Source organism: Knufia obscura (genome assembly GCF_036327395.1).
Source record: "Knufia obscura strain CCFEE 5817 isolate CBS 148926 chromosome Unknown scaffold_11, whole genome shotgun sequence".
In the NCBI taxonomy this organism is placed as follows: Eukaryota; Fungi; Ascomycota; class Eurotiomycetes; order Chaetothyriales; family Trichomeriaceae; genus Knufia; species Knufia obscura.
Genome location: NW_027042697.1, coordinates 1,038,719 through 1,064,613, shown reverse-complemented (window position 1 = coordinate 1,064,613; position 25,895 = coordinate 1,038,719). Strand labels below are relative to the sequence as shown.

Genomic DNA, 25,895 nt, shown 5'->3' with positions numbered 1-25,895 from the left:
GTACAGTGGTCCATTATCTACGGCACCTAACATGTATCGAGAAGGCTCATCAGACCTTGCCCTCGCGACATACTCTCAGCCACAACATTTGCACCTAAAATACAGTCTCTCAAAGTGATCCTTCCAACCACGTTTACTTCGTCCCATCGACATGTACCCGCGCAGGGTCTTCCTCGTGTTTCAGACCCATTCCGCTGAGCCGCACGGCCACCAGCAGTGCCAATCCACCCGATAAGTCGCTTTGCCTTGCATTCGCCGTTCTCGGAAGGCACCAGGAGCCGGCAGAACCCCAGCCTCATAAATCATGAGCAGTGCACATTGTCCGTCTTCTGAGTTTCGTTTTGTTTCGTATCCCTGAGCTCATTCCATTTTGCGGCTCAAAACGTGTGGGCAGCAGCAACAATAACGGGACGACCATGCAGCCGGCCCGAGCGTCAATGGCCGGCCGTGTGGCATAGTGAACGAGACAATATGGACCATTCCATATTACCCGTGACAGATCCTTTCCTTCGCGACGCAGGCATCGAATCATGCAAATAGATTCTCTTTTGCGGCTCATGGAGTAGCTTCCTATATAGGTAGGCAGGCAGCCAGTCCACCCCAGAGTCTATCTTGCATATAATCCGCAGACCTATCCTCCACTCCAATCAACACCTCCCACGACATCACCTTATGTTCCGACAGGCGATCTTTGCATGCATGACGGCCATCCTATGCACTGTACGCTGTACCGCCGTCTCGTATCCATAGACCTCACTCACCTGGCCTCACGAGATGCCGCAGCTCGGTATTGTACATATTGTGTACATTCCCACCATAATCGAGTGAACACCAGTACCTTCCCAGACCAGAAACTGCAAGGCGCCGACACAGATGTAGTCTATGCATGCATGCATACTGTAGTCCGATCTCACCCGCAGTGCCTGCCAATCAACACGTCAGAACAAGTTCGCTACCACAACGGCGGAACCGAGCAATCAATGCACATCAGCTCACTGCACCTCACGTCCGGAAACCATGCGCCTGACATAGTCCCGTCGCAGACCTGGCATATTCCCATTCGAGAAGGCACCACTACAGACAGTAACGTAGACCTGAGTTGAGATCCGCGGAAGACAGGGTAGGAGCAAGCGAGCGAGCGATTGCCTTGACTGTACTTTACGTACTGCGCCGCAGCCGTGCCGTGCGGCACAGCTGTCACGAGACGGAGGGAGATGAGGAGAGATATGTAGATGATCCTACCGTAGTCAGTATGCGGCTGAATCTGAATCTGAATCTGAATCTCTCTATTAGTCTGACGCAGGCTAGCCGGTATCTGAACAGCAAGACACGCTACCGAGTACTCCCTGCCAACGCAGCTGATCGGATTGTCAAATGCAGGACTTGCACTGGTGCAGATGTGTTTTCGTTTTGTAGATGCCATGTAACTGCCTCATGAAGAAGGTGCTCTTGTACAGATCAGTCAACGACAAATAGACATCGATTTACCAAGGAATTGCCGAGGCTCCCTTCGTTCTTGAGAGTGAGACCGTCAGCAAGTCACGAGGGAGGTTGTCTCCTGAACTAAATTTCAACCCCGAAAAAGAGCAAAGACGAACAGACGAACAGCATTTTTGAACTTGAAATATTCATTCCGCAGCTTGAATTACTTCTCCACGCATGTATGTATGTGGCGCCATAGGCTGGTCTTCCCCTGAGACAGTGATGTCGAAAGCATGCTGATGTGCAGGCAGACGCTCGGTGGGTCGTTCGAGCATCGACAGACACCTCCGCAATGCCACAACCATCCATCTTTAAGACAACGCTCAAGCTCGATCGCCTCGACTCCCTCTCTCTGCGCTGCACCACTTCTCCTCACTCAGCAAGTCTATCAATCAGACAATGACATGATTAGACAATATCCGAATTCCACCATCGCATATTCCTCTCTCAATCTGTTGGTACATCGGATGCCATCTCAAATAGAGTACTCATCTGTATCAATTGAACTCCGATCATGCGCCAGCGCCAATATGAACACAGTCTAGAAAGGCAGTAGTAAATCCCCGTCGCGCTATGCTGTGGTAAAACACGACAACATCATTTTGTGGTGACAGACGGCCAAATTGTCGTCTGCCGGGTATCACATGCAACACCATCTCACCAACCATCTTGCCATGAAAGACAAGTCACCTCGTCCCCTGAGAATCGTAGAATCATCCCCACAAGCGGCTCTTGATTAATTACTTGTATCGTGTAGAATGTCGAAAGGATAATGTACAAGTTGAACGATCAGATCGCTCAAGTGGCTTTCTTTTCTGGTGATCTTGATCGTTCGCGCTCAAGGGTTTGTGACTTCTGTGTGGGAGGAGAGGATGGGTTCGATGGTGGTGAGGTGGGGCCGTCTGCGCCTTCTAGGGCTGCTAATGCACTGTAATACTGTTAGCTTTGGTCTCAATTGGTGGTGTGGAAATTTCTTACCTGAACGCATTTGTGCTGCTTTCGTCCTTCTTGGACGAAGCTGGTGGTGTGCCAGTTCTGCTGGTGTTGGCACTATCATCAGGCCGAAGAGCTGGTCCAAGACCACGTCGACCACTGTTAGTTCGAGCTCCAAGTCCAGATGGTCCGAACGAGGAGCTTGGTGCCGAGGCCTGTGGTCGAGGTCTTCCGCCCAGTCGTCGAAGGTCGTCAACACCGACTCTGTTGCTGTTGTCTGGCGGCGGTACCTGACCGTATTGGTTGGAGAAGCCTCTGGCGTCACCACGGCCCATAGCCATACGTCCGCCACCTCCACCGCGGTTGGCTTGAGATGCGAGTCTCTGCATCTCCTGTGCTGCCTTGGCTGCCTCGGCCTCTTCGTGAATCTGTTGGATGGTCTTTGGACCTTTGTCGGTTGACTTGTCTTGCCAGCCAGCCTTTCTCAGGTCAACAATGTCTAGCAGCATGAATCTGAGACGTGATGGCAGATCTGGCAGTGCGACAGTCTGGTTGATGCGCTCGAAGTACGCGTCCATACGACCGGCAGCTTTGCTTTCGGGACTATCGAGCTGCTTACCAATCGTTCTGAGCAGACCACTCAAGCTTTCGACTTCGGCTTCCTCAGGTGTGCCTTCGTAGTCGAGCAGTTTCTTGACACACTCGTGCATGATTCGCTCCGTGAGCATACCAAGCTTGAACAGCTCACCAATAAACCTCACAAGACCGAGACCTCGTCGCTTGGCAGCTGCAGCGATGTAGTACTCGTCCGTCAACATGGCGGCCTCTTCTGTGACACCATCCTTGTTGGTTGGTAGATTGATCTTCCAGCCTTTCTCGAACTCTTCCTGGCATCGGTTGAGAAGATACTTGCGGAATAGGTTACCGCCGGCAACGATGTTGCCATTCTTATCCTTAATGCCTTCGTCCTTGATCTCATTGCTCATGTTTGACAACATCTTGAAGCAGAACTTGGCGTACATGGGGGCCCAGTGAGCTTCATCAGTTGCCTTCTCAAAGACAAGCTGAATAACTTGTCGCAGTGTACGACCATCTGACTCTTGCTTGGATTGAGCCGCAATCTCTAAAATGCCGTCAGAGATTCGATCGAACTTCTCAGGTGTCATCTTGTTCAGCGCAGCTTTCACCTTTCGCTGCACGACATCAGCTTCCATGTAGCCATCCATTCCAACAGATGCTTGTGGACCAGTTGCACCAACACTTCGTGGTTTCCAGCCAGTCGCAGTAGTCTCGAGCGTGCCGACTTGCATGCCGGCGGTGAGAGGCATGGATTTGTTCTGCTCAGCTTCTTGCTTGTGGCCATGCTTGTTGGTCCTCTTGCTATCAGCACGGGACCCACCACGGCTGGCACCACCAACTCTGGGGGATCCTGGAAAGCCTCCCATCGGGTTGTTGGATGGCGTCCGGCCCATTGGTGGACCCATGGAACCAGGCCGACCCATAGCAAATGGATTGGCGGGAGCGCCGCGTCCAGCGGCATTGGAAGCTGCAAAGCGCTGCTCTGATGTGGTACCGGTCGGGAGGGTTCGACCCATTGGACCAGCGAATTGACCCATAGCACCAAAGCCAGCTGGAGGACCTCTGCTGGATGCGCTGCGGCCTCCCATCGTGGATGGCGTACGCGCTGTCTGTGGGCGAGCCGAGTCGTCTGAGCCCAGAGCTGCGGCAAGCTTCTGATCCCAATCCAGAGAAGGCTTCTCCTTGAACACATTCTGGAATTGTAGCAAGAATTCCTTGTTGTACTTGAACTTGCGATCTGCTGGAGCATTGGTGTTGAGTGCAGGGTTTGGGGAGACAATGCCATCTGGGTACGAGACCTTGGTTGGGTCTTCGAGCTTGCGAGCTGAAGTCAGAGCCTTGAGGGTAGCACTTGGCTCCGGTGGCTCGGCCATCTTCTTTGTGTCCAGGGTAAGTTCGGCAGCCTTGCCTCGGTTGGAAGGACCAAGTCTCTTCGCAGGAGGTGGCATCGACACGTCTGACATTGGGGTCTGTGTGCCGCTTTCGCCAGGTGTCGCAGCTGCGCTTTCATCTGCGGACGTACCAGCATCTCCGCCCTTGAGAGCAGCGAACATCTTCTTCGAGTCTTCGTCGGATGAAGTACCTTCAGCTCGCTTTCTCTCCTTGGCCAACTCCTCTTCTTCGGCCTTGCGCTCAAGTTCTTTCATGTTGGCCTCGTATGCGGCCTCTTCCTCCTTCTCCTTGATACGCTGGGCTTCTTTCTCGGCTGCCTTCTTTTTCTGGTATGCCTCTTCTTTGCGAGCCTCCTCTGCTTCTCTCTCGGCGGTCTCGCGCTCCATCTCAGCCACCATACGCTCGAACTCGTCATCCTCGTTGCTGGTTTCGGGAGCTGGAGGAGTAGCGACGCTCTTTGCCTTCTCTTCCTCGGCAGCCTTTGCTTTCTCTTCGGCTTCTTTAGCTTCTTGAGCTTCCTTCTCGAGTCGTTCAGCTTCGGCCTTCTTCTCGGCGGCTTCGCGCTCGGCAGCTGCGGCCTTTTCAGCTTCAATTTGTGCCTTCTGGTCTTCAGCCTCCTTGGCCTTCCGGAGCTTCTCATTCTCTTGCTCTTTCTCTTCAGCAATCTTTCGTGCGACAGCTTCTTGCATTGCCTTCTTCCTCTCGTCCTTGTCCTGCTCAGTCTTCACACTCGTGCTTTCGGTTCGTGAGTGTGCAGCACTAACGGCACTACCTGTTCGGCTTGGAGGAGTAGGGGCAGTAGGAGTAGAGATAGTCGCAGGCACAGCTGGCGCCGGTGCTGGTGTGGTCCCCTTTTTGCTAAAATCGACAACCTCACCCGCAGCGTTCTTGATGACAATAGCTGAGCTCTTCTTAGTAGGAGGAATGAAGCTCTTCTCACCAGACACACTGGGCGTTCTCGCGGAAGCATGATGAAGAGCAGCGGCAGGAGTTTGCGGAGTCTGACCTATGCTGGAAGCAGGTCGGTCGGTGGTAGACATCTGCGAGGACTGTCTAGACATAGATGGTGGCATCTGACCCTGGTTGCTGTATTGTGGTTGCATGCCTTGTCCGCCGTAGCCCGGTTGCTGGTATGGAGGTCTCGGAGACTGCGGTGGGTATTGTTGGTACTGGCCTGGGTAGCCATAGGCCTGGTATTGCTGAGCATTGTAGGAAATGCTGGGGTCAGCAGCGATTGGGACTTGTCCGTATGCGGCCTGAGTATTCACGGTTAGAAAAGTTTCAAAGTTACCACTTTCAGGGGAAAGATCAGGGAAAGCAATAGCCGGGCAAGACACAATGCGCGAGGGGTCGACAACCATTTCGAAACCAACAAAGTTGTCGGAAGCAGGATCCATGCTGGGGATACTCTGCTTGCCATTGAACTTTTGACTGTTGGATTTCTTGCCGCCTCTTCCGCGTATAGTGCCTCGGTTCGGCTTGCCTCGAACGGCATCAGAAGAAGAAAAGGGGCCTTTATTTACCGGGTATTGTTGATAACCATATGGGTTTGGTTGCATTCCGTGCATCTGCATGTGGCCCATCTGGGGTGTACCAGGGTTCACCATAGGCTGTCGGTGGGCCATCGAAGGTGAATTCTGGTAGTGCATGTTATTGTGACCACCTCGTCCCTGATAGCCGCCTCGATTGCTGGGAGTTGGGCGGAAAGTTTGGTTGGGCGTATATTGCATGTTGTTCGGGTACTGGCCACCGTATCCGCCTCGACCTCCACGGTTGTTGTAGTTGCCGCGTCCGGGGCCAGCAGGAGCATCGTGACCTGGCATATTGCCATGCATGGACTGTTGAGACCCACGCCTCTCATGGCCCATCTGCATTTGTGACATGGATCGGGTCATACCCTGCATAAATTTGTCAGCTATCTTGCTACCAGGATCAGAGGTAATACGTACGTTGACATCTGGACCGTCGTTGCCGATTTGTCCAAAGGTCATGCCATTCCTGGGACCATCCATTCCAGAAGGAGGTCGCCCTCCACTGACCTGAACAGGTTGTGGAATAGGCGATGGAGAAGGGGACGACATGCGAGGTGTGAGGTTGTTGACACCCAGACTCGCAGACGGTGTATGTGCCAAATGAGGTGTAGACATGGCTGGTGATCCTGTATTTGCGCCGTTCAGCGACCCAAACTGAACGTTGGCCTTGTTTTGTGGAGGACCGTTGGGATTGTAGCTAGTAGTACCAGCAGGTGTGACCGTCATTGAAGGAGTTCGCTTGTGATCGTTCGAGAATGAGGAATTGCCGTTCATTGGCACAGCAGGTACAATAGGATTTCTTCCGTTGACAACGTCGCTAGGAGCGTTACTTATCGGAGGGTTGATGTTTTGTGTCGACATTCTTTCAGGCCTAGATACATAGAGTGGAAAGGCTGATCGAATCGTTATGTAGTTTGGATCTCGTTTGCGCAAGCAACGTCAATCCAGCTGGTGAAATTATCTATTGGCACAACGATTGGAATCTTCGAGGATGAAAGTGCAATCGACAGAGAGTGTTATGTCGACTTAAAGATTTTCCGACTTCTGCCTGCGGTGCAGGAAAGTGAATTCTCGACACTGGCGCAAGACTAAATTTGTCTGATCGTGCTCTGTACTCGCCTGAGCCCGCAGGTGATCAAGCAGCGAACGAAGCAGAGGTAAGTTGATGTATTAGTGGCGACGACTGTCTCAATTAAGGGAAGCCGCGTCTTCGATTGAGAGGAGATTCGCAGACTTGGCCGATATTCTGGAATACGACAAGTCGCAGCGACAATTGCTTTGTGACTGAAACAGGGTGTTGGTAGAGCGAGTCGATACCGAACCCAATATTATCTCACCTTTGATATTGGTGAGGATGAGATAGAGATGAAGAAGTTCTATTGTTGCGAGGAGTAGCAGTAGAAAAAAGTCTCCTAAGAGCCAATTCCAGCGACTGGGTCAGGCTTGGCAACGGCTCATCTCTTATTAAGGCTAACGATTCATGGTTCTCCCAGTCACTCTTTTTACTTCTGTGCTTTCTTCCTCCAAAAAGTGCTTCTCTTCACAGTCTGTTTCCCCTCGTCTTACGCCACATGCCAAATGCACTTGCATCTAGGAAGAGTCACTACTTAGTTGAATTCCTCAGGCCAACGAACACAGACTACGATTGGTTGACGATGGAGAGGACGATTTGCGTTCATTTTCTTCTCCAACAAAAATTGTTTGTTCTGCAAGGTTGAGGTCATCGAAGAAGTATCAAAGCATGCGACCATCCAAAACCTCTTCTCTCGACCACTCGTTCACGATTATCTCGCGTGCCTGGAGGACGCCTAATGCGATCTTTGCGTGACTGTTTCTCAGCTTGTGGCATGATGGTATGCATTCTATGTGCATTGATGACTCTTCGGGAAGAGGAGATTGATGCAAGGGATACTCTCCAGCCAGTCAAAACGGAGATAGCCTCGTCTCCAAGAGAAAGTGCAGGGGTCAAGCTTGCCCGTGTTCTCCGTTGGCCTAAATCCGGTTGCAATTTACGGAGCTTCAAACGCGCCTGCAAGTACCCGTTATGCCTTGTGCTATGCTGATGCGAACCATTTAGTTGACCATGTACACCACGGCCATGCCGTTTGCGCCTTCAATTTCACTGTAACCATTTGGTCACAGCTTTGAGATGGACTTGCAGCGTCGATCTGCTGGCCGGTAGACATGTGGCATCACAGCCGACGTATTAGCGAACGGTAAGTGCTTCCATGCATAAGAACCACGTTCTAGCGTCCTTTTCAGTTTCAAAGTCCTCCGGCAACAAACAACTCAGCACGAAATCATATCTTATTTAGCCAAATTCAAAAGCCCGATATCAGGCATGTTTCAAGTCGCAGGTCAGAAGCATGGCGCCCTTCGGGTATCGAGGACTGATGGTCAAAACCTCCAAGTGATCCTCGATACGCGACTCGAGATGTAGTTTCTCCTATGCTAGCGCATAGTCGTTGCCTGCTTGCCTTGCAGGAGTTATGTATTGCAGCGCCGTGCTGTCCATTCCAATGCGAGTCCCATCAGACCTTACGCCTCGCTCGTCAGATACTAGTATGAGACAATGATCCAAGTATCGACCCAATCAAGGTATCAACCAAACCAAGACACCCAAACCCGTGATAGCTCATCAAGCCTTCCGTCTAGACTTCTTAGCATTCTTCTGAAACGCTTCCTCCGATGGCTCGTCGTCCATCTTCCGTTTGTTCTTCCCACCGCCTCCATACTTCGCTTCCAGGTTGTCCAGAAAACCCTCAGCACGACCCTTCTGCCTCTGCTGGATAAGTGCCTTCAGCGCATCCTCATCACCACCTTTACTCTTCTTCCCACCCTTTGCGGCCTTGCCGTTTGCACCCTTTGTTCCGTTTCCAAACAACTTATCCTTGACCCCCAGCTCCTCCGCCAGCTCCATAGCCTCCGCTTCTTCAGCCTTAGCCTTCTGCACCCTCTTCTTTCTACTTGACTTCGTCTCCTTAGCATACCTCGAATACTTCTCAACCTTTCCCTCCTCGATAGCCTCGTCGATGATCTTCCGAAACCTCTCATCATCCTCAACTACATTCGAGCACATGATCACCTCATACAACACATCCATATCACCCTCATGCTCCTCATATGCTTTCAGTACATCTGCCTTCTCCTCTTCGCTCCCTTGATACTCGCGCTTGATCTTCTCAATCATATCTCCACTCACCAGCTGCTCCGTCTGACTCCGGAAGAAATCAACCCAGTCAAAGTCGTCGTCCTCGTCAAGCGTCTCCTGTGTGTTTCCAGTAGTATCATAGCGTTTCCTCCGATGTTCGTCGCTGAGTATAGCATATGCAAGTGCGATCTCTTGGAACTTTGTGTGAGCTTCATCCTTGTCTTCCGGCGAGGCTTTATCAGGATGGTGTTTGAGTGCTGCTTTCCGGTATGCGGATTTAATCTGGTCTGCTGTAGCGGATTTGTCGAGGGAGAGGACTTCGTAAGGATTTATCTCGGAGGTGGGTTGGATGAGCGTTTCATCCTGGCTGGCTTCGCTGTCTGAGGAAGGGGATGGTGATCTGAGTTTGGCTTTTCGAGGCATCGCGTAATAGAGAAGTGGGTGGGAAGGAGACCAGGTATTGAGAGCTTGAGATGATCTAGAGCGGTGGTACGACGACACGGAATATTGTGAAGACCACCAAAATGTCCCGAGCACAGACGCGTCTTTTTCGAGATTCACGCGTCGACAAAAGTACACGATAAGCGCTACGTCATCGGCTCCATTCCTTTCTTGACGCTCACCTCACCACATGAAGCAAGTCCTCACCTTTAGTTCGACATCACTCCTGGAATCATATTGAGCATGACTTCCCCCTCAAAACAGACCTCACTATCATATCTACGTCAAACAATAGACCTAGCGAAGCAATCACCACCCAAACCAACGAATTTCCGCGTCGGCTGCGTCATCGTCGCCCACGGCGGAACAAATCCATCACAAGTCCTAAGCACAGGCTACACCCTCGAACTAGAAGGGAACACCCACGCCGAGCAGTGTGCTCTCACCAAACTAGCTTCTAAACACTCAGTATCGAAGGACGACCTCGGGTCTCAGCTATTACCTGATCTCAACACAGTATTATACACCAGTCTCGAACCCTGCGGAAAGCGCCTATCCGGAAATCTACCGTGTGTCCAACGAATTATCAACACCCGGAAGCACAATCCTGAAGGCGGAGTACGGAAAGTCGTGTTCGGTGCCAAGGAGCCAGGCACTTTCGTGCAGGATAGTCAGAGCTGTAAGCTGTTGACTGAGGCGGGCATTGGGTGGGAGTACCTGCCGGACTTCGAGGAGGAAATTCTGTCAGTCGCAATGGAGGGTCATACCAAGGATGACAAGCCGAAGCAATCTGGTGAGGAGGTCAAGCAGGATGAGGGTCAGCAAACTAAGGAGGCAGCTCAAGGTGCTGGATCAACCAGTCAGCAGACCGCCAGTGCTGAAACGCAACCTCGAAACCCTAAGAAGCGCATGATGGAGGCACCACCCGGCAGCGAGGACTCACGGAGTTGAGTTGAGGGTTCCTAGAATATCATTTTAAGTTGATACATTACCTTCCAAATCTACCTTGCACCTCGTTGCCTCGATCGTTCCCGCACACATAAATACTTATATAAACTTTTCATCCCTCCAGCCGCTCCTCATACTCCACCTGCCTGTCACTTGTACATTACCCAACACAAATTGGTGGTGCGCCACTCAGTAGATAGAGTGGGTTCACTGACTTGCTGGACATATTTACTGAGAAATTGTCTGGGCAGCAGACATGCAAAGAAGCGTCGAGCGTAGGGCAGGAGCTCCTCATACTTGCGTGGTGTTTAGCCGACATGGCAGTCAGCACATTGACATCTCGACTGGACAGGACGTTTCGGTCAAAGGTGCAACGGTCTGGAATGGTGTAAACTCATATCGAGTCTGAGATCTCTCTGTTCTCATAGATGCCCCAATCGGGCGAAGCGCTTGCTCGTAAACATTCGCTAACAATTGCTCCTTGCTTATACTCGCTTGTAGACCAGCCTGTTATACACCATAAGCCATCTCGAATGCAGTTGCCCAGATACCGTTGCGTCAAACTGGCACCCCAGCTTAACTCGCTTCTGTTCTTCTTCCCACCTGACCTCCTAGACGATCGACCAACTCAATATCTACACTCGAACCATCTTACTTCCTACCCCCAACACACCTCCCCCACCCCGGCAACCCACACCCAAACCCAATAAACAAATACAGCAAAAACACAACCACAACCCCCAACAACACCATCAACTTCACATTCTTCCACCACATCCTTCTCCTCAACCCCCTACTCCTAACCCTAAAGTCCCTCGCCGACCCACCCAACCGATCCGTCTTATCAACCAACAGATCAATCCTCTCCCCCGCTCCAACACCCTCTCGATATTCTCCGTCATGATGTCCTTCACACTATCGATCTCGCGTCTCGCGGCATTAAGTGAATCCGCAGGCGGCGAGGTATTATACGTACTCATCGTGCTCTTCAACGTACTATTGAACGCCGCCGTTCCATACGCCGGCAAATCACCGTAATTCGTGTCGCCGGGCGGGAATTGGCCCAGATACTTCTTCTTCAGATCTAGCAGGAACGCGAACGGGATGCGACGGCCTAGTTCGCTGGGCGCGATGACGAGGTATGTGAGTGCGGCATGGCTGGATAGGTCTGCGTCTGCGCTGGCGGTGGAGGTGGAGGGGGCGGAGGGGGAGTCGGCGATGTAGTGGACGAAGAGGCGGTCGTGGGTGTAGGTTAGTTTTTGGGGGGTGTTGTGTTGGATTTTGGGGAGGATTACGCTGGCGAGGGAGGAGGCGTTGGTGGAGGAGGTGCCGGGGGTGGTGTGTTCGGTTAGGATTGTGTTGCCGTGGGCTATGCAGGCGCTAGGAGGGGGTTAGTAGGGTGTGGAGAGGTGGATGCGTAGGTGGCTCACTAGAGGAGTTGGGTTGAGCTGCCTGAGCTCGAGGCCATGATGGGCTTGGGAGTTGATGTGGTTGTGAGTAGCTAGTCGTGGAGGAGGTGTCGGCGGCTCTCAATGCTTCACTTTCGTACACGTAGGATGTGGGTGCTGTGGAACTTGTTTCTTTGGAGGAATGGATTAGTCGCGAAGCATAGAAGGATGAGGACTGAAATTGGAACAATTCGTTCGCAACCTTGAATAGACGCTGATGGCGGAAGCACCTGCGTCATTCTCGAGCACGTCGCATCTTGCATCTATACACCACCGTATATACCACTTCATCCATTCGCTCACACGACTCCTTGCACGCTTCGAGAGCGGACTGAGAGGGATGGCCAGACAGTTCTCTTCCGTTATCAGCTTCTCACTCTCAAGATTATATGCTCCTTAGCCATCTCGGACATCATTATGCGGAGCACGCTCCTGCTAATGACCGTAACAAATAGCTCAGCTCAGCAAGGTGCATGACCGATAAAATTCGAGTTTTCCGCTTCTCTAATACTAGTAATAACCACTCAGCCTTTCCTGAATTGAATTTTTGTATATAAATTTCTGATCTGTCTCATGTTGTGCAGTGACTGAACACGCACTGTCTACCTAGGTAATGCTCAGAACATGCCACGCCAAAGAGTCCTCGCATGTAAAGTTTCGGGAAGCCAACCTCAAGATGTAGAATACAGTGGTCTAGCACCATGAATACCTCTCATTCGCAAGCCAAACAACATCGTCCGCCTCCGACCCATTCCACTTTAAACTGCACACGTGCTCCTGATCTCGGGAGAATACCTCAATTTCATTCCCATACGCGATAGCTTTCGCCGCCAGCACAACCTCTTCGCTCGGATCCCAAACCTCCAAACCAGCCACCATATCCCACACGTGAGCCTCGTATTGTGCTCGGAGAAGTAGTGCTGATAGCGACTTCTTCTTCTCGTCTGTGGGAACAGTGTCCTCCGGTATATGTGTATACAGCACATTCAGATGCCATCCGGACGGCTCTTCACTATAAGTCCTCACCCAGATAAGAGCAATGCCTGTCTTTCGGTCGATGGCACCCTTGATTTGTGGTTTCTCACGGCCAAGAGCTTCTGCTAGGAACTCTTCTCGCATGAAGTGCCATTGAAAATTTGGTAGGTCTGGTCGGAACGCAACGAATGTTTTGCTTGGATTGGCCGAGGACATCTTCGCCAATTTCCGTTCCAGGTTTGGGGTTAGAGGAAGCGCTGCTAGATCTTCGTATTTGAGGTCTTCGATCTGAGGAGGTGGTGTGATCTCTGCTCGTCGTTGGTGATGTTCTCCCGCATTGTCTATGGGCTTCAGGTTGATATGGGTGCTCGGAAAAGCGTGCCACCCATATTTTGCGTAGAATTTTGTGCCAATGTCAGAGTAAAGTACGGAGAACCTGCCTTTGGCTTCTTTCAGCTGCTGGTGTGTCTCGAGCTTCTTTCCAAGTTCTTCAATCATTTTACCGGCATACCCTCTCCCACGATATTCTGGTCGACAGTATACAGAACCGATGCCATGGCTAATGACCTTGTCAATTTTGCCGTCCTTTGCAACATAAGCATGCTTCCTTGTAGTCTCGCAAGCGGCCAAAATAGGTCGTGAGCCATCTTCAGTTTTGGGCAGCTCTGGTGAAGTGAGGATCCAGCCTGTAGATCCACCTTCTCGTGTTACTTCTGCTCCGAGGAGGTATTGCTCTCGATCGAGATAGCTGGGTTCCGAGAGGAACCCCTTCCATTCTGAGGAATTTAGTCTCCATGTCTGCTCGTACTCGGGGCGGCTGGCTCGCTCGAGGACAACATTAGGGTCTGATTTCGGAGGGAGGGTTGAGACTTCGAGGTGTGGCTGTATAGCAGTCGTCACTAAGCCCGTGGGCTGTTCCCGTGCGGCAGGCATGATATGACAATTTCGGCAACCTTGGGGAACGAGGAATGGCTCTGTTGACTAAGAATATACAACGTTAGGGGGGCGGGAGGGTATTCAATGCTGCATCAGGCCAAATAACAAAGGAAATGCGAAAAGTTTATGAACATGGACAAGGGCCATCTCCGTTTATGATCACAAGGCGCGAAAGCGGAATGGAAGGATCGTTCGTTCATCTGTGGTAACAGTGTCAATCGTAGGTACGTTCCTGCCTTGTTTTCACTTCGTGGTTGAGGCATGTGAGCAGGCCGAGCTTGTTGGAGTGAATATGGTGATGAATATTAGCAAGAGAAACTGGAGTATTGGATAGAAAATCCGAAGATGGAGGAACAAGGAATCTCCCGACAATAAGCGGTCATTTCCATCACTGTTAATATCCACACTGACTAGGAGTACTCGACCACCAGCGAGTATGTTGCGACGAAGCCAGATTTGTTTCCTTCTTATTATTGAAACGCAACATCGTAGCAGCATTTCAGACAGATAACCTGACCGAGCTGAGCCAGCATGGAATAACGTAAGAGCCTTGCAGCGACAGCTCAGCATATTTATGCAATCAATTTGTGGACGCGATTGGCTGCCGGTTTTGACGCGTCGTTGCCTTGCATTGCAGTCACCCGGAGATTTGAACCTCCCCTCTACATTCGTCTCCTGATTTGCCTAGACTGACGTGCGGCACAGAGCTCACTTACTGTGATCTGAGTCTCGTTTGTATGAACACACTCGATTTACCATAAATAACAGCCGGGTTTGATGAATTGCTTGGTTTCATCCGGGTATCAAGGCTGCCTTGAGCAGGAAAACATCCAATCAGAAACATCAACCACAGTCTATCGACCTCTTGTTCAATGTCCGTCAGCCTAACTCTCAACCGGTCTTGCTAGACGTGCCCCTCTTCTCGCTGGCTTGCTAAACTTCTTCTCCTGGACTTTCGTGGCTATGGCAAGCCTTGTGGGCAATTCAAATCATCATGGGTAAGTACCGGAATCACTCCTCTTCTTGTGTCCTTCGTTATATGGGGCCTTCCTCGTAAACAGTCAATCCTCGACAGTGCAGTGTTCCAGAAGGAGAGTGAAAGTCGCCGACAGCTGCTCGTGGCAGTCACTACCCTCGATACTGCTCCTGCATTACTTACCTATAGCCCCGATTGTCCAACTGGGCATTCAACATGCGTGACACTCTGCGAGTGAAATGTCCTTCACACGATTTGTTACGCCAATCTTTAAATAGTCGTCCTTGCAATACTGATAGCATAATTACTAGATTGTCCTCTCTCGTTCTTCCCAGGCCTCGACCCAACACTTTACATACACAACCAGGACAGATCGCTATGCCGCCAGCGCTCCCAGACAATTTCATTGTGATATCCGACGACGAGGAGGACACCAGCGACGACCAGCAAATCGAACATCTTCGTACCGTTCGTTTCCGAGACCCGGTACCCAGCACTTCACCTATCCGATCAGACTTGGAGGGTTCACCTGTATGGCGGCGTAACAGCAAGCGACAGAAAATGCTTGATGGTTCTACGTCTTTGCCTATGCGGGCGTCCTCCCCAGAGGCCGCAGGACCTTCAGGGTTCACTCGCGCACAGCTCAACTTCGACAATGACGGGCAATTCACCCAAGCATATCCGGACTTCTTTCTAGGTGCCTTCCCAGAAGACGACGCTCTTTCTTTCAGCAGCAATGTTGCAGCTGGAGATCGGGATAAACCAATACCCAAGAAGAAGGCGGTTACACAGCCTCCATACTTCGACGATCCAAAATTGCATATACGCATGTTTCGTGGCCCTGGATGCGAGCATTTCCCTCTCCCTGTGGACGCTAATCCAAAATTCAAGGAGATCTGTGACACATTTGACGAGAAAGTACGACAGAAAGAGCAGCGGAAACGGGCAAAACGTATACGCTACAATGAGTTTGGCTCCTATGTCGACGAAACGATCGAGGTCGAGACAAGCGACGAAGAGGATGAAGCAAGCCCTATGACGACGCCAGGCAATGATACAGAGGCTACATGCCTAGCTCAGATCCTTGAGGTCCTACCTGACGTAGCCCACGAGTTTGTGCTGGAGAAGATTCGAGCACAGCACGAATCCTGGAGGTTCGGTGGTGAAGAAATAGAAGTGCTTCCTGATACCAGTGCCGTCATAGCAGAGCTTCTTGAGATGGAAGCCTACCCAAAGGAGAAAAAGCAGCAGGAAACAGAACGCGACCCTTTCGAAGACGACACTGATAAGACTATCAAGTGGAATAGAATTCACCAGAACCACGGGAACTACCATAAGGATGCCATTATACTATTGGCGAGCCAATACGACTACGTACCGACGCACTACATCAGCAAAATCGTCAAGGAAAAGCGAACAATATGGGAAGCCTATCTACATATCGAAGAAGTCGATACCACATATTTCCAGCGGTCATATAAGCCTTACGCCAGATCACGGAGGCCCCGTGTCCAAGTCGAAAAGAAATATCAAAGATCAGATCCATACCATGATCCTGAATACTACCCTAGCCTAGTCTCCGAGTTACAGGCAGTGCGACAGCACCTGGCAAGAGAGTTCTTGCGTAAGAGCGCAGACCAAGCGAAGATTGACGCCGAAAAGGCAAATCTGGAAGAGCAGAAAAAGCATGGATTGATCGTCGAGTGCCAGTGCTGCTTTGATGAAGAAGTGCCGATGAATCGAGCAGTTTCGTGTGTTGCAGCCACTGGAGAACATTCTTTCTGTTACAATTGTGTTGAGAGCCTGGCGAACAGTCAGATCGGTCTCGCTAAGCATGAGATGAAATGTATGGACGGTAGCGGCTGTCAGGAGAAGCTAGACATGGATGGCGTCGGCAAAGCTGTGCCCATCAAGACATTCGATCGCCTTTTGTTCAACGAGCAACAAAATGAGATTGCTGCTGCTAATATTGAAGGCCTTGAACAGTGTCCTTTCTGCGATTTCAAGGCTATCTGCGAGCCGATCGAGGAGGATCCCGTGTTCAGCTGCCAGAATCCAGATTGCTTTCGGGTCACTTGTCGCAAATGTCACGAAAACTCTCATCTGCCCAAGACCTGCGAAGAAATCAAGAAAGACCGGGGCCTCGACGCCAGGCACAAGATCGAAGAAGCTCGCTCGGAGGCAATGATGAGGCCTTGTCCACAATGCAAGAAAATGCTGATCAAGAGTGAAGGATGTAACAAGGTCAGGTAAGTCAAAGTTGTTGCAATTTATGACACAAGGGACACCAGTGAAAGAATCCTAGACGAACCAGTTGAGGCCTCCATCTGTGAACATATGCACGACGTGGGCTTCAGCGACCATCTCAACTTCCCATCTGACGTGTTCCCTAAAGGATGTCTGCTGACGTTTTATAGGTGCACATGCGGCGCCATTATCTGCTACGTATGCAAACTTGACCTGTCAAAGCTTCGAGACGGGTACGATCACTTTAACAAGGGAGAGAGGCGATGTCCCTTATATGAGACCCCTGGAATCGAAAGACATGATCAAGATGCCGATGAGGCTGAGAGAAAAGCGATCGAGAAGGCCAAGGCTGAAGACGACAGCATCGACGAAACCGTTCTACAGATTGAGTCAGGCAAAGGCAAGGCTACTGCCAGAGCGGCTGTAGCTCCAAACCTCCCAGGACCGCAACCACCGGCACCGCGGCGTAGAGTGCGCGCACATGCCTATCGAGACCGGCTCGATGCGATGCGAGAACAATTAAGAGAACAACGCCGATATGCGGCAGTTGTGCCAATAATGGGTGTAGCGCCACCAGAGTATGGCATGAATAACGCTGGCCCAGCTGCACCGCAGCAGAGACGAGCTATGATGGGGAACCCGGTAGTCGCAGCTGCAGCTGCGCCAATACTGGCGAACAATGCTGGCATTGGCTATGGCGTACCTGGACAGCTTCCAAATCTGGCCAGGGATCCAAATGCCATGCCTCAGCAGTGGAGGCAAGCTGGTGGCGATATCTTCCGCGATATCTGGCAACGACGTATTGCCCAATTAGACGATGGAGTCGGCGCAGCTGCGAATAATAACGCTGATGAACAGGATATGCTGGATACAGGTAACCGCATACACAATTACCGAGCCGATATGGCCAGGAGGCGTGAAACTCAACTTCAGAGACGAAATACTGTCCAGAACAATGCACACCAGCCTCTACAGTTCCCAAATCCAGCCTTCCTCAATCTCAAAAACCCGCTGCAGCGCCAGGCAGTCTTTGCAGATCAAGGCCAACCGCAAGGCATGGATCAGCAAGCCCAACGACCACAGGTTCAGAACAATGGTGCCTGGCTACCAGAGATACCACACCACGACGGCCTATTCGATCATTTTGATTTTGATGATGATTTTGGCGACCCAGGGGATTGGTTAGGCGACTTCCAGCCAGCCGCGCCATTGCCCGCTAACACTGGGGTAATGGATCGAGGCCGACCGTTTCGACGACAAACAATGCCGGACCATGCGTTCAACGTCGGAGGTAATCAGCAGAACAACAGAGTAGAAGGGGCCGCAGCACCACCCCAAAACCAGCAGCAGGCACCTTATGGATGGTTCTAGCCGACCCGTCCAATTCCTTCGCCACGATGGAGTCCGCAGAGTTATGCGGATGTGATGCTGTGGCAAAGGGCCAATTTACACGTCGCTGAACAAAGGTGGTTACCAGAAGCAGACCGACGACCAATGGACCCTCAGCTCGTTCAAGATATTCACAGTTTGCTTGTGGAGCTCGAGGGCGTCTCTGGCGCTGAACTACAGCGACTCGATCGCCACGAATCAGGTGTTAGGTATAGGTGTATCAGGATATTTCGGTTATGGCTGCAACAGTCTGCGCGGCGGTACCGTCTGGATCGGATGCAGGAAGAGCAGCAGGGTCTGACGCATGAGGCGCAGTGACGGACTTGGACAAGGGTCCTGGCGTTGAAATAGTGGTTGTGGACAAGGTGTATATGCATCGGGAATACTCCAGTCGGAGATACATAATATCACATACTGGTAATAATGAGACGTGAGTCGAGTGTATGAGATTACAATTGTGTTCATCGATCCAGTCGTTGTCATGTTAATCAATGACGAGGGTTGCTAATATGTACATACTTTGCTCCATTGACCTTCTCCAGGCACTGCGCAGAAACCGACTCTGACGGCGCCTCAACGGTGTCCGAAGAACGAAGAGCACCCATGCCACTGACCGCCCACCGTCACGAACGAACACCGTGACAGCTTGCGGCGTTACTATAGTTCTGAGCTCAGACTCACACGTCACGCCGGAGAAGACGTAGCTCTGGGCCAACGAAGACGGACTGGCAGATAGAGAGCTATGGAGAACCAGGGAAGCGACAACCTTGGGACCGTGCTGAGAAATGTCGCTTAAGAAGCCACGACTGAAGCTTCAAGTAACAAGGGCACCGAAGGTGGGGAACATTGGAACAAGAAGAACGTGACAATATTGATATCGAGAACCACCTGGTCCCGCTTAGACCATAGAGCGAAGGCGAGGACAAGGTAGGAAACAGTGGAAGCGAGTCGTCCGCGGGATGTATGTAGTCAGAAGAGATGGGAACATGCCGGTCAGAGCCGGTGTGTCTTCACGACACCATAAACCATGATAAAGAGCCAGCCACATTACCTTCTGATCCTCTTGTCGAGATTCTCAAATAAACTTACTAAATGCAGTCTACAATGAAAATAGCGATCTCGCGTAGTCGTCGGTAGTCATGTCATGTCCACGGTCCACCAGTGCCGCGAAGTACATACATACCGCAGGTCACACCGCCACAGAACTACTAACCCATGTCCCAGCTACTATGAATCCCAAACATATTCCACAAACAATATGGAACTTTCCTGAGTCTCCCGCGCTGGATCGACTAGTGACATTGTCAGGCGAGGCACAGCTCGAGCAGACGCGCCTTTCTCTGCATGTGGCATATGGGACGTGATACTTAGTTTTCACAATCACAATTGTTCTTCCTCAACGACTCGCACTAGGCAAGCAGCATTGATGAAAAAAAAATGTTTGCAGGACAAGATGTCGTGCATGTTCTAGTGAAGTTGCTGGAGTGGTTGAATTGTTGAACAATGATGAGCATATCTCAGGAGTGAGTTGCTTGAGCTGTTGCGCACACCAACTGTCGGATCAGCTGAGCTATTCCACGGTTGAGAAGAAAAGCCACCGGAGCTGTCCCATATCGGTCCAGCTGCTGCACTTTTTCATGTTGGACGTGTCGGAGCAGCTGTAGTCGTCTATTTCTGATAGCTGGCAGTCGGAAGTGCGATTCGTAGCTGAGGTGGTACTGCGTTGGTTGGTTGGTGTGCTTCAGTCCAGGGGTAGCTGTGGATGGGTTGAGGTAATGGTAAAGTGACATTGCATATTTCCGAGGTTGCTGTTGTGCTTCTTGATTGTCTCAACGCTGCGGTGTCTTGGAGCAGATACGCCCAATACCCAATAAGATAGCTGCAGAAAGATGGCCGGTGGTTGAAGCCGAAATAAGCATGAATCTGAAATGAAACGGTAGAAGTAAAACGTGGACAGGAACAAACCTGAGGTCAGCCGCTGAGACCTCAACTACGACAGCATGAGCCACTCTGCTTGCTGACATACGTTGATCTTTCGAACTCGAGTATCGTCGAAACCGAAATCGTGGGCGTTGGTGGAGTAGTGGCAGGTGCCCGAACGTTCGAAGCGATGCGCATAATAACGCCATGAACTCGCGTGAAACAAGAATGCGATGCAAAGGTGCCCACCATCCCTGATCAGCGGCATTCGCACACGTGTGCACTCCGCACATGCAGGAGGTTGTTCCAGACTCCAGATCAGCTGAGACGCATGTCGAGACGTCGCTATGGCAAGCACGCCGACTTCTTGCAACTGCGAGTGTACGTGCTCCAGACTAGATCCGCAGCAAAAACCACGGCCGTAGAGAAGGGTACACTGACGCATGGCAATGCGATAGTAGAGCTGTAGCCTGCAACGTATCTCATGTACCTGCAAGCAAGACCCGTGATAGGGCTTTGGTACCAGACAACTGTGCCTCATCGCATGATGGTTCGCCTTTGCTCTAGAATGTGCACAATGCGCTGATCAGGGCGGCTTCTTCCTAACCGAAGTCGAAGGAAAGATCTCTTGTACGCAGGGTAAGCCGGAAAGGCGTCAGGTCTCTTCGGAAGAGACGTGTTTGGTGCAAATCGCCATTTGCCATTATTCTGTGCTACCTGTTGAAGCAATCGGCTTCCAAACCAGCTGTGCCTTAACACGGCGTTGAAACAGCGAATGAAGGCGTCGTCCGATCTGTGTAATAGTGTGGTTGTAATGTTTTCGTTCAAGAATCCGGCTTCCTTCCCGTTCCAAGCTATTCTAAGCAATCTTGAGGTCGAGTTGACAAGAAAATGTCGTGCTTTTGTTGATACAAATGTCGATAGGTGAAGTCGATATGGTGGCGGCTTGTAGTCTTTGCTTTCCAGCAATTGAGACGTCACTTACTGAGTGTCGTGTCAGCTTGAGTCTTCCGATGTTACTTCAAAAAGACTTACAGAAATCTCCTCCATGGCATCCGAAGCTGGAGCCGCAGCACCAGTTGCAGCCGAACCCTCAGCCGCACCAGCAGCGGGGCCAGCACCGCCAGCCCAGTAATCCGTCATCTCGGCATCAAGCTCCTCAGCTGTCTTTGGCTTCGGTCGAGCGTTCTTTGCCTTTCGTTCTGGCTTGCCTTTACCAGCCTTGTTCTTGGCCTTGGGATCATTCTTCTTGGTCGTGGCAGACTTTGGTTGTGCTTTCGGGTTGGCACTGGTCTTTGTCAGTGGTTCTGACTTTTTCGACTTCGGGTTCGCGTACGCGACACGGTCAGCCAAGCTCTTCACCGGTGCTGGTTCTGGAGCATGACTAGCATCGACGACCACCTCAACCTATCTAGATATTAGAAACTGCTCTCTTCTGACGATAGGTGTTCTGCTTGCCTTCATCGCCCGACCATCGATCTTGATGCCATTTTGTTCTTTCGCGGCCTTGGCGGCAGAGTCTGGCTTGATGAAAGAAATGTCGGCAATGCCTCTACTTTCACCGTGCTGGTTGTAGTGCAGAGAGACTTTCTTGATGGGTCCCACTGACTTTCCGAAATACTCCTAATAAGGTGGGCTATCAGTATGATGGTGACTTGCGAATAAACTCGAATGAAGATGGTGGTGATTCAAAGTCGACAAGTCTGGATTCAAACATGCTTCCATCCGCTTGATCGATGAAGGCCAGTCATGGGGTCAGCTGCCGCCAGCTATCCTCGGTATCCAGATGCTTGTACAGGTGCTCAAATACTGCACCGTACTCTTGAGCAACGAACTGCATGGGACCTTCCAGGGCATGAGATGCGCCATGGAGTGTCTTCGGTCGCTCGACGACACCGGACCTTGCTGACATGTGGCAGTCGCTACCATTGTACCATGCTTATCGCGGTGGATACGATCTCGTGTGTGGCACCTGGAAATCCAAGGACTGCGCAATTGCTTGATCTTGTGATGCACTAATTCCGTCCGAGGAATTAAAAAGGGCCAGAGCCATTGGCCTGCTTGCTCAAATCGATTCCAGAGATGGTTGTTGTCGCTCAAACGCTCAGATATGCCACCGCTTCTGTCCAGATTACGTGTCGCGTGATGCAGAAGGGAAATGTGATGTTTCTCGACCAGGAGAATGGTGGATTCGCGACGCCTAGGAGTGACATTGTTGACATACCTTGATCTGGTTCTCCGTTACATCGAAGGGCAGGCTGCTAACGACGATCTTGCTGTTTCTTGGGGCTCTTGCAGCCGGGCCAGTCGCGGGCTTGACAGCGGATCTGTTAGGCTTAATGGCCTTCTTGACACCACCGATAGGTGCAGTTTTAGGCTTGTTGCGACGCGTGGTGCGCTTAGCCTTCTTCTGGCTGTCAATGATGGTGTCGAGAGATTGATCTAGTCGAGCCGACATCTTGGATTCTGGTATTGAGGTGATCGGTAATGAAGTTAATGACAGTTGTAGGGTTCAAAAGTTTGCGCTGAGCAGGCTTATCGCAGAGCGCGAATTCGTGTCGTAATGAGTTGGGAAGAAGATTTGTTTTAGTGTGGATAGTCGTAGAAATGTTCCAGATGATTGATTGGAAGAAGATTCGCGAAAGATGGAATGAGATTGTGGTTGAAGGAAGAAGTGGCTATGATAAAGCTGAAAAGGAAGTGACACCAACAGAGAACGGTCGCAGGCAGCGCTTGCCGCTTGCGGCGCAGTCAAACAGAAACATGTCACGTGCATTCTGGGCAGGAGCGGAAGACTAAGGTCAGATAAGGAGGTCACCCCTGCCTCACCCTTGTTTCACTATTCTGCGAACCACCAACGTGGTCAATATGCATGCATCGGCACCTTGCACCTAAATTTCACTCTACATACACTAGAGATGTTCGACGCTGCTGAGATCAGGTTTAATCCCGACGACGGTAGGCTCCTTCCGCTGCCGGTAGCTGTCCTCCACGAGGCGCATCGCCGCATCAAATACCGGCGAAGCAGTCACCGTAATACTCTACCTGGTGTTCGTCCACGTTGCAAGGTCCTTAATTGAGTTCCTTTCGCATTCGTCTTGTGCACATTCGAGCACGATCTTCTTTCCGTGCAGCCTTATGACACGAGAAGCGCGCCTTGAAGCACGAGTACTTTCCCAACCGAAAGCTTCTTCAAAGCAGATATCTCAAAGTATGTTGAGCATTATGCTGCCCAACTCCAAACGCCGGTTTTCATCCATAGTCGATAAGCGTATGTTTAGCTCCTCAATGCCTCCAGGCGACCACGCATCTGTTCGAGATCCTCGACCTCGTTCTCCTCTTCTTGGTCGGTGGGGAGAGTCGGCATCTGCTGGTCAATAGGGCCAAGTTTGCCTTTCAAGACCTCACCAAGGACAGCATCAACTTCGGCTTCAGCCTCTTCTTCCTCGTCCAACAGCTCATTGGTCTCTAGCATATCGCCAACCATTTCTTCTATTATGCCAGCCTTCATGAGTTCCTGGCTAAGTTCTTGCATGGTGCCGGATAACTCGGGCATCTTTATAAGGGTGTTGACGTCCTTCATGATGCCAGTGCTGACTTTCATACTGTTCTCAATCTTCCGTATGGAGAATGCTTCGTTGACTTGCATCTGAACACTTTGAAGTTGAGCCTTGCTCGTATGTAGACGGCCGGCCTGTCTCCGAATGCCTACCAGCTCTTTCGCAAATGTCCGGGCTTCTCTTCGTGCTCCTTGTGCCTGGGCTGGCTGCCTTTCAGCTCGTCTCGAGGCCTGTAGGATGTAACCACGGGTCTTGGACTCGAGTGTTTTCATGTTCTGGATGTCGCGATCCAGCGCACGGACATTCTTGCGGATGAGTTGGTCGCATTTTCGTTTCTGCCACGCCTTAGATTCGTGTGATCTTGAGTTGCAAGTAACATACCTGTTCCGCTGGATCAGGCTTGAAAAAGACTGCCTTGATAGACTGCATGATCGCTGAGACTTCGTCCGTTACGCGATTGCGGCTGAAGTTACATGTGATGAAGCAGCGATGACAGTCAAGGTCGCATTTGCGTCATGTTGTGCCGGGCAAGGGCGGAGAGTAGCAGAAGTGATTGCCTATGCCGGACACAAGTGAGCTCTCATGAACATCGAAGTGACAATTAACAAGAACGTTTCGGGAGGCTTGATCGTTTAGGCACAAGCATAGGCATGACAGTGGTACTCTAGCCGCAGGGATGATCCAATGGTGGGGTCGTGGGGGGCTTTTCATGGGAAATCATCGGGGCTTTTGGCAGCTGCTTGCACGACCGGAAATGCCAGCAAGCCAGCAAAGCCAGCAAGCCAGGCACAAACTGACGATCTTCTTTCCTTTACTTTCGTTCACCTTCCGTCATAGGCTGCCCTGCTGTACAATCGTGCAAACTTCAAACCTGCATCTAAACACACAATCTCTCGTGCAGCCTGCTACCTCTGATCAAGCCTCACAAGATCGAATATATTGCGCTACCGACTCTACCAATACATTCCTACTACACAAACGCCATGTCTAACACACAACAGACGCCAGAAGGTAAGGATCAAGCATGCGAAATATATGGCAGCCTTGGGCAGAGCGGTGACTGACTGTACCACAGTCCTTTGGGCGCAACGATCATCCACCACCGACGAAGAGAAGAACTACGTCTACCTCACGATAGGTGTCCCTGACGTGCCCGCCAAATCACTGAAGCTCGACATCACCCCCACTAAGCTTACCTTCACCGGTACATCAGAGTCCAAGAAGACAACCTACCATGTCGAACTCGAATTCTATGCCGAGATCGATCCCGAGAACTCAAAGACACATCACACCGCTGCCAACATCCAGATGGTTCTGAGGAAGAAGGACATGAAGGAAGAATACTGGCCACGCCTGCTCAAAGACTCCAAGAAGGCTCACTTCCTGAGAACGGATTTCGACAAGGTTAGCAGCCTGATAATTGATACTCGGTTCGCGATACTGACATGATATAGTGGGTTGATGAGGACGAGCAGAACGAGGCCCCAGAAGACGACTACATGAACCAGTTCGGAGGAGCAGGCGGCATGGGTGGCATGGGAGGTATGGGCGAAGACGGCGGCTTTGGCGGCATCGACTTCTCCAAACTCGGCGGCGGAGCTGGAGGTGACATGCCAGGAATGGAAGGCCTCGGAGGTGGTGATGAGGATGAAGATGACGACGATGATGACGAGGACATGCCAGACCTAGCCGAGCCGGAGGATGACAAGACTGCGGGTAAAGGTAAGAGCAAAATCGAGGAAATCGACGAGTCTAAGTAAACTTGCACCAGACGAAGCTGCAACCAAAGAATTGCCTATCCGATAGGCTCACACCGCATCCGAATCAATCGTCTGGATTAATCTCCTGTCGACCTCCGCTTCCAAACCGCAGGCGGGCGACATGCATTCGAGTCCCTTACAGCAAGCGATCTGGTGTCGACCTTGCGACAGTGAAAGTCTCGCGAGATAGAAATTCTCCTTCTGCGCCTTAGCGATATCCGAATGG

General features: G+C 51.2%; 9 protein-coding genes across 9 annotated transcripts; 3 read left to right on the top strand and 6 right to left on the bottom strand.

The window, feature by feature from the left end:
- Nucleotides 1-2,280: 2,280 nt before the first annotated feature.
- Nucleotides 2,281-6,779, bottom strand: PMZ80_008705 (uncharacterized protein; the record flags this gene model as incomplete). The annotated part of the gene is made up of 2 exons (XM_064877104.1): nucleotides 2,281-2,410; nucleotides 2,461-6,779. The coding sequence occupies 2 exons, from the start codon at nucleotides 6,777-6,779 to the stop codon at nucleotides 2,281-2,283; spliced, it is 4,449 nt and encodes a 1,482-aa protein (XP_064727491.1).
- Nucleotides 6,780-8,556: 1,777 nt separating this feature from the next.
- On the bottom strand, nucleotides 8,557-9,492 carry PMZ80_008704 (uncharacterized protein; the record flags this gene model as incomplete). Its single annotated transcript, XM_064877103.1, has 1 exon — nucleotides 8,557-9,492. The coding sequence occupies one exon, from the start codon at nucleotides 9,490-9,492 to the stop codon at nucleotides 8,557-8,559; it is 936 nt and encodes a 311-aa protein (XP_064727490.1).
- A 261-nt stretch (nucleotides 9,493-9,753) lies between these two features.
- Nucleotides 9,754-10,461, top strand: PMZ80_008703 (uncharacterized protein; the record flags this gene model as incomplete). The annotated part of the gene is made up of 1 exon (XM_064877102.1): nucleotides 9,754-10,461. The coding sequence occupies one exon, from the start codon at nucleotides 9,754-9,756 to the stop codon at nucleotides 10,459-10,461; it is 708 nt and encodes a 235-aa protein (XP_064727489.1).
- Nucleotides 10,462-11,243: 782 nt separating this feature from the next.
- On the bottom strand, nucleotides 11,244-11,926 carry PMZ80_008702 (uncharacterized protein; the record flags this gene model as incomplete). Its single annotated transcript, XM_064877101.1, has 2 exons — nucleotides 11,244-11,838; nucleotides 11,889-11,926. The coding sequence occupies 2 exons, from the start codon at nucleotides 11,924-11,926 to the stop codon at nucleotides 11,244-11,246; spliced, it is 633 nt and encodes a 210-aa protein (XP_064727488.1).
- A 673-nt stretch (nucleotides 11,927-12,599) lies between these two features.
- Nucleotides 12,600-13,814, bottom strand: PMZ80_008701 (uncharacterized protein; the record flags this gene model as incomplete). Its single annotated transcript, XM_064877100.1, has 1 exon — nucleotides 12,600-13,814. One exon carries the CDS (start codon nucleotides 13,812-13,814, stop codon nucleotides 12,600-12,602), a length of 1,215 nt encoding a protein of 404 aa, XP_064727487.1.
- A 1,357-nt stretch (nucleotides 13,815-15,171) lies between these two features.
- Nucleotides 15,172-18,411, top strand: PMZ80_008700 (uncharacterized protein; the record flags this gene model as incomplete). Its single annotated transcript, XM_064877099.1, has 2 exons — nucleotides 15,172-17,042; nucleotides 17,211-18,411. The coding sequence occupies 2 exons, from the start codon at nucleotides 15,172-15,174 to the stop codon at nucleotides 18,409-18,411; spliced, it is 3,072 nt and encodes a 1,023-aa protein (XP_064727486.1).
- Nucleotides 18,412-21,330: 2,919 nt separating this feature from the next.
- Nucleotides 21,331-22,807, bottom strand: YRA1 (RNA-binding RNA annealing protein; the record flags this gene model as incomplete). Its single annotated transcript, XM_064877098.1, has 5 exons — nucleotides 21,331-21,333; nucleotides 21,385-21,637; nucleotides 21,686-21,756; nucleotides 21,808-21,972; nucleotides 22,574-22,807. 5 exons carry the CDS (start codon nucleotides 22,805-22,807, stop codon nucleotides 21,331-21,333), a joined length of 726 nt encoding a protein of 241 aa, XP_064727485.1.
- An 819-nt stretch (nucleotides 22,808-23,626) lies between these two features.
- Nucleotides 23,627-24,338, bottom strand: VPS24 (Vacuolar protein-sorting-associated protein 24; the record flags this gene model as incomplete). The annotated part of the gene is made up of 2 exons (XM_064877097.1): nucleotides 23,627-24,244; nucleotides 24,291-24,338. The coding sequence occupies 2 exons, from the start codon at nucleotides 24,336-24,338 to the stop codon at nucleotides 23,627-23,629; spliced, it is 666 nt and encodes a 221-aa protein (XP_064727484.1).
- A 554-nt stretch (nucleotides 24,339-24,892) lies between these two features.
- On the top strand, nucleotides 24,893-25,669 carry wos2 (p23 chaperone protein wos2; the record flags this gene model as incomplete). The annotated part of the gene is made up of 3 exons (XM_064877096.1): nucleotides 24,893-24,920; nucleotides 24,985-25,313; nucleotides 25,364-25,669. The coding sequence occupies 3 exons, from the start codon at nucleotides 24,893-24,895 to the stop codon at nucleotides 25,667-25,669; spliced, it is 663 nt and encodes a 220-aa protein (XP_064727483.1).
- Between the last annotated feature and the right edge of the window lie 226 nt (nucleotides 25,670-25,895).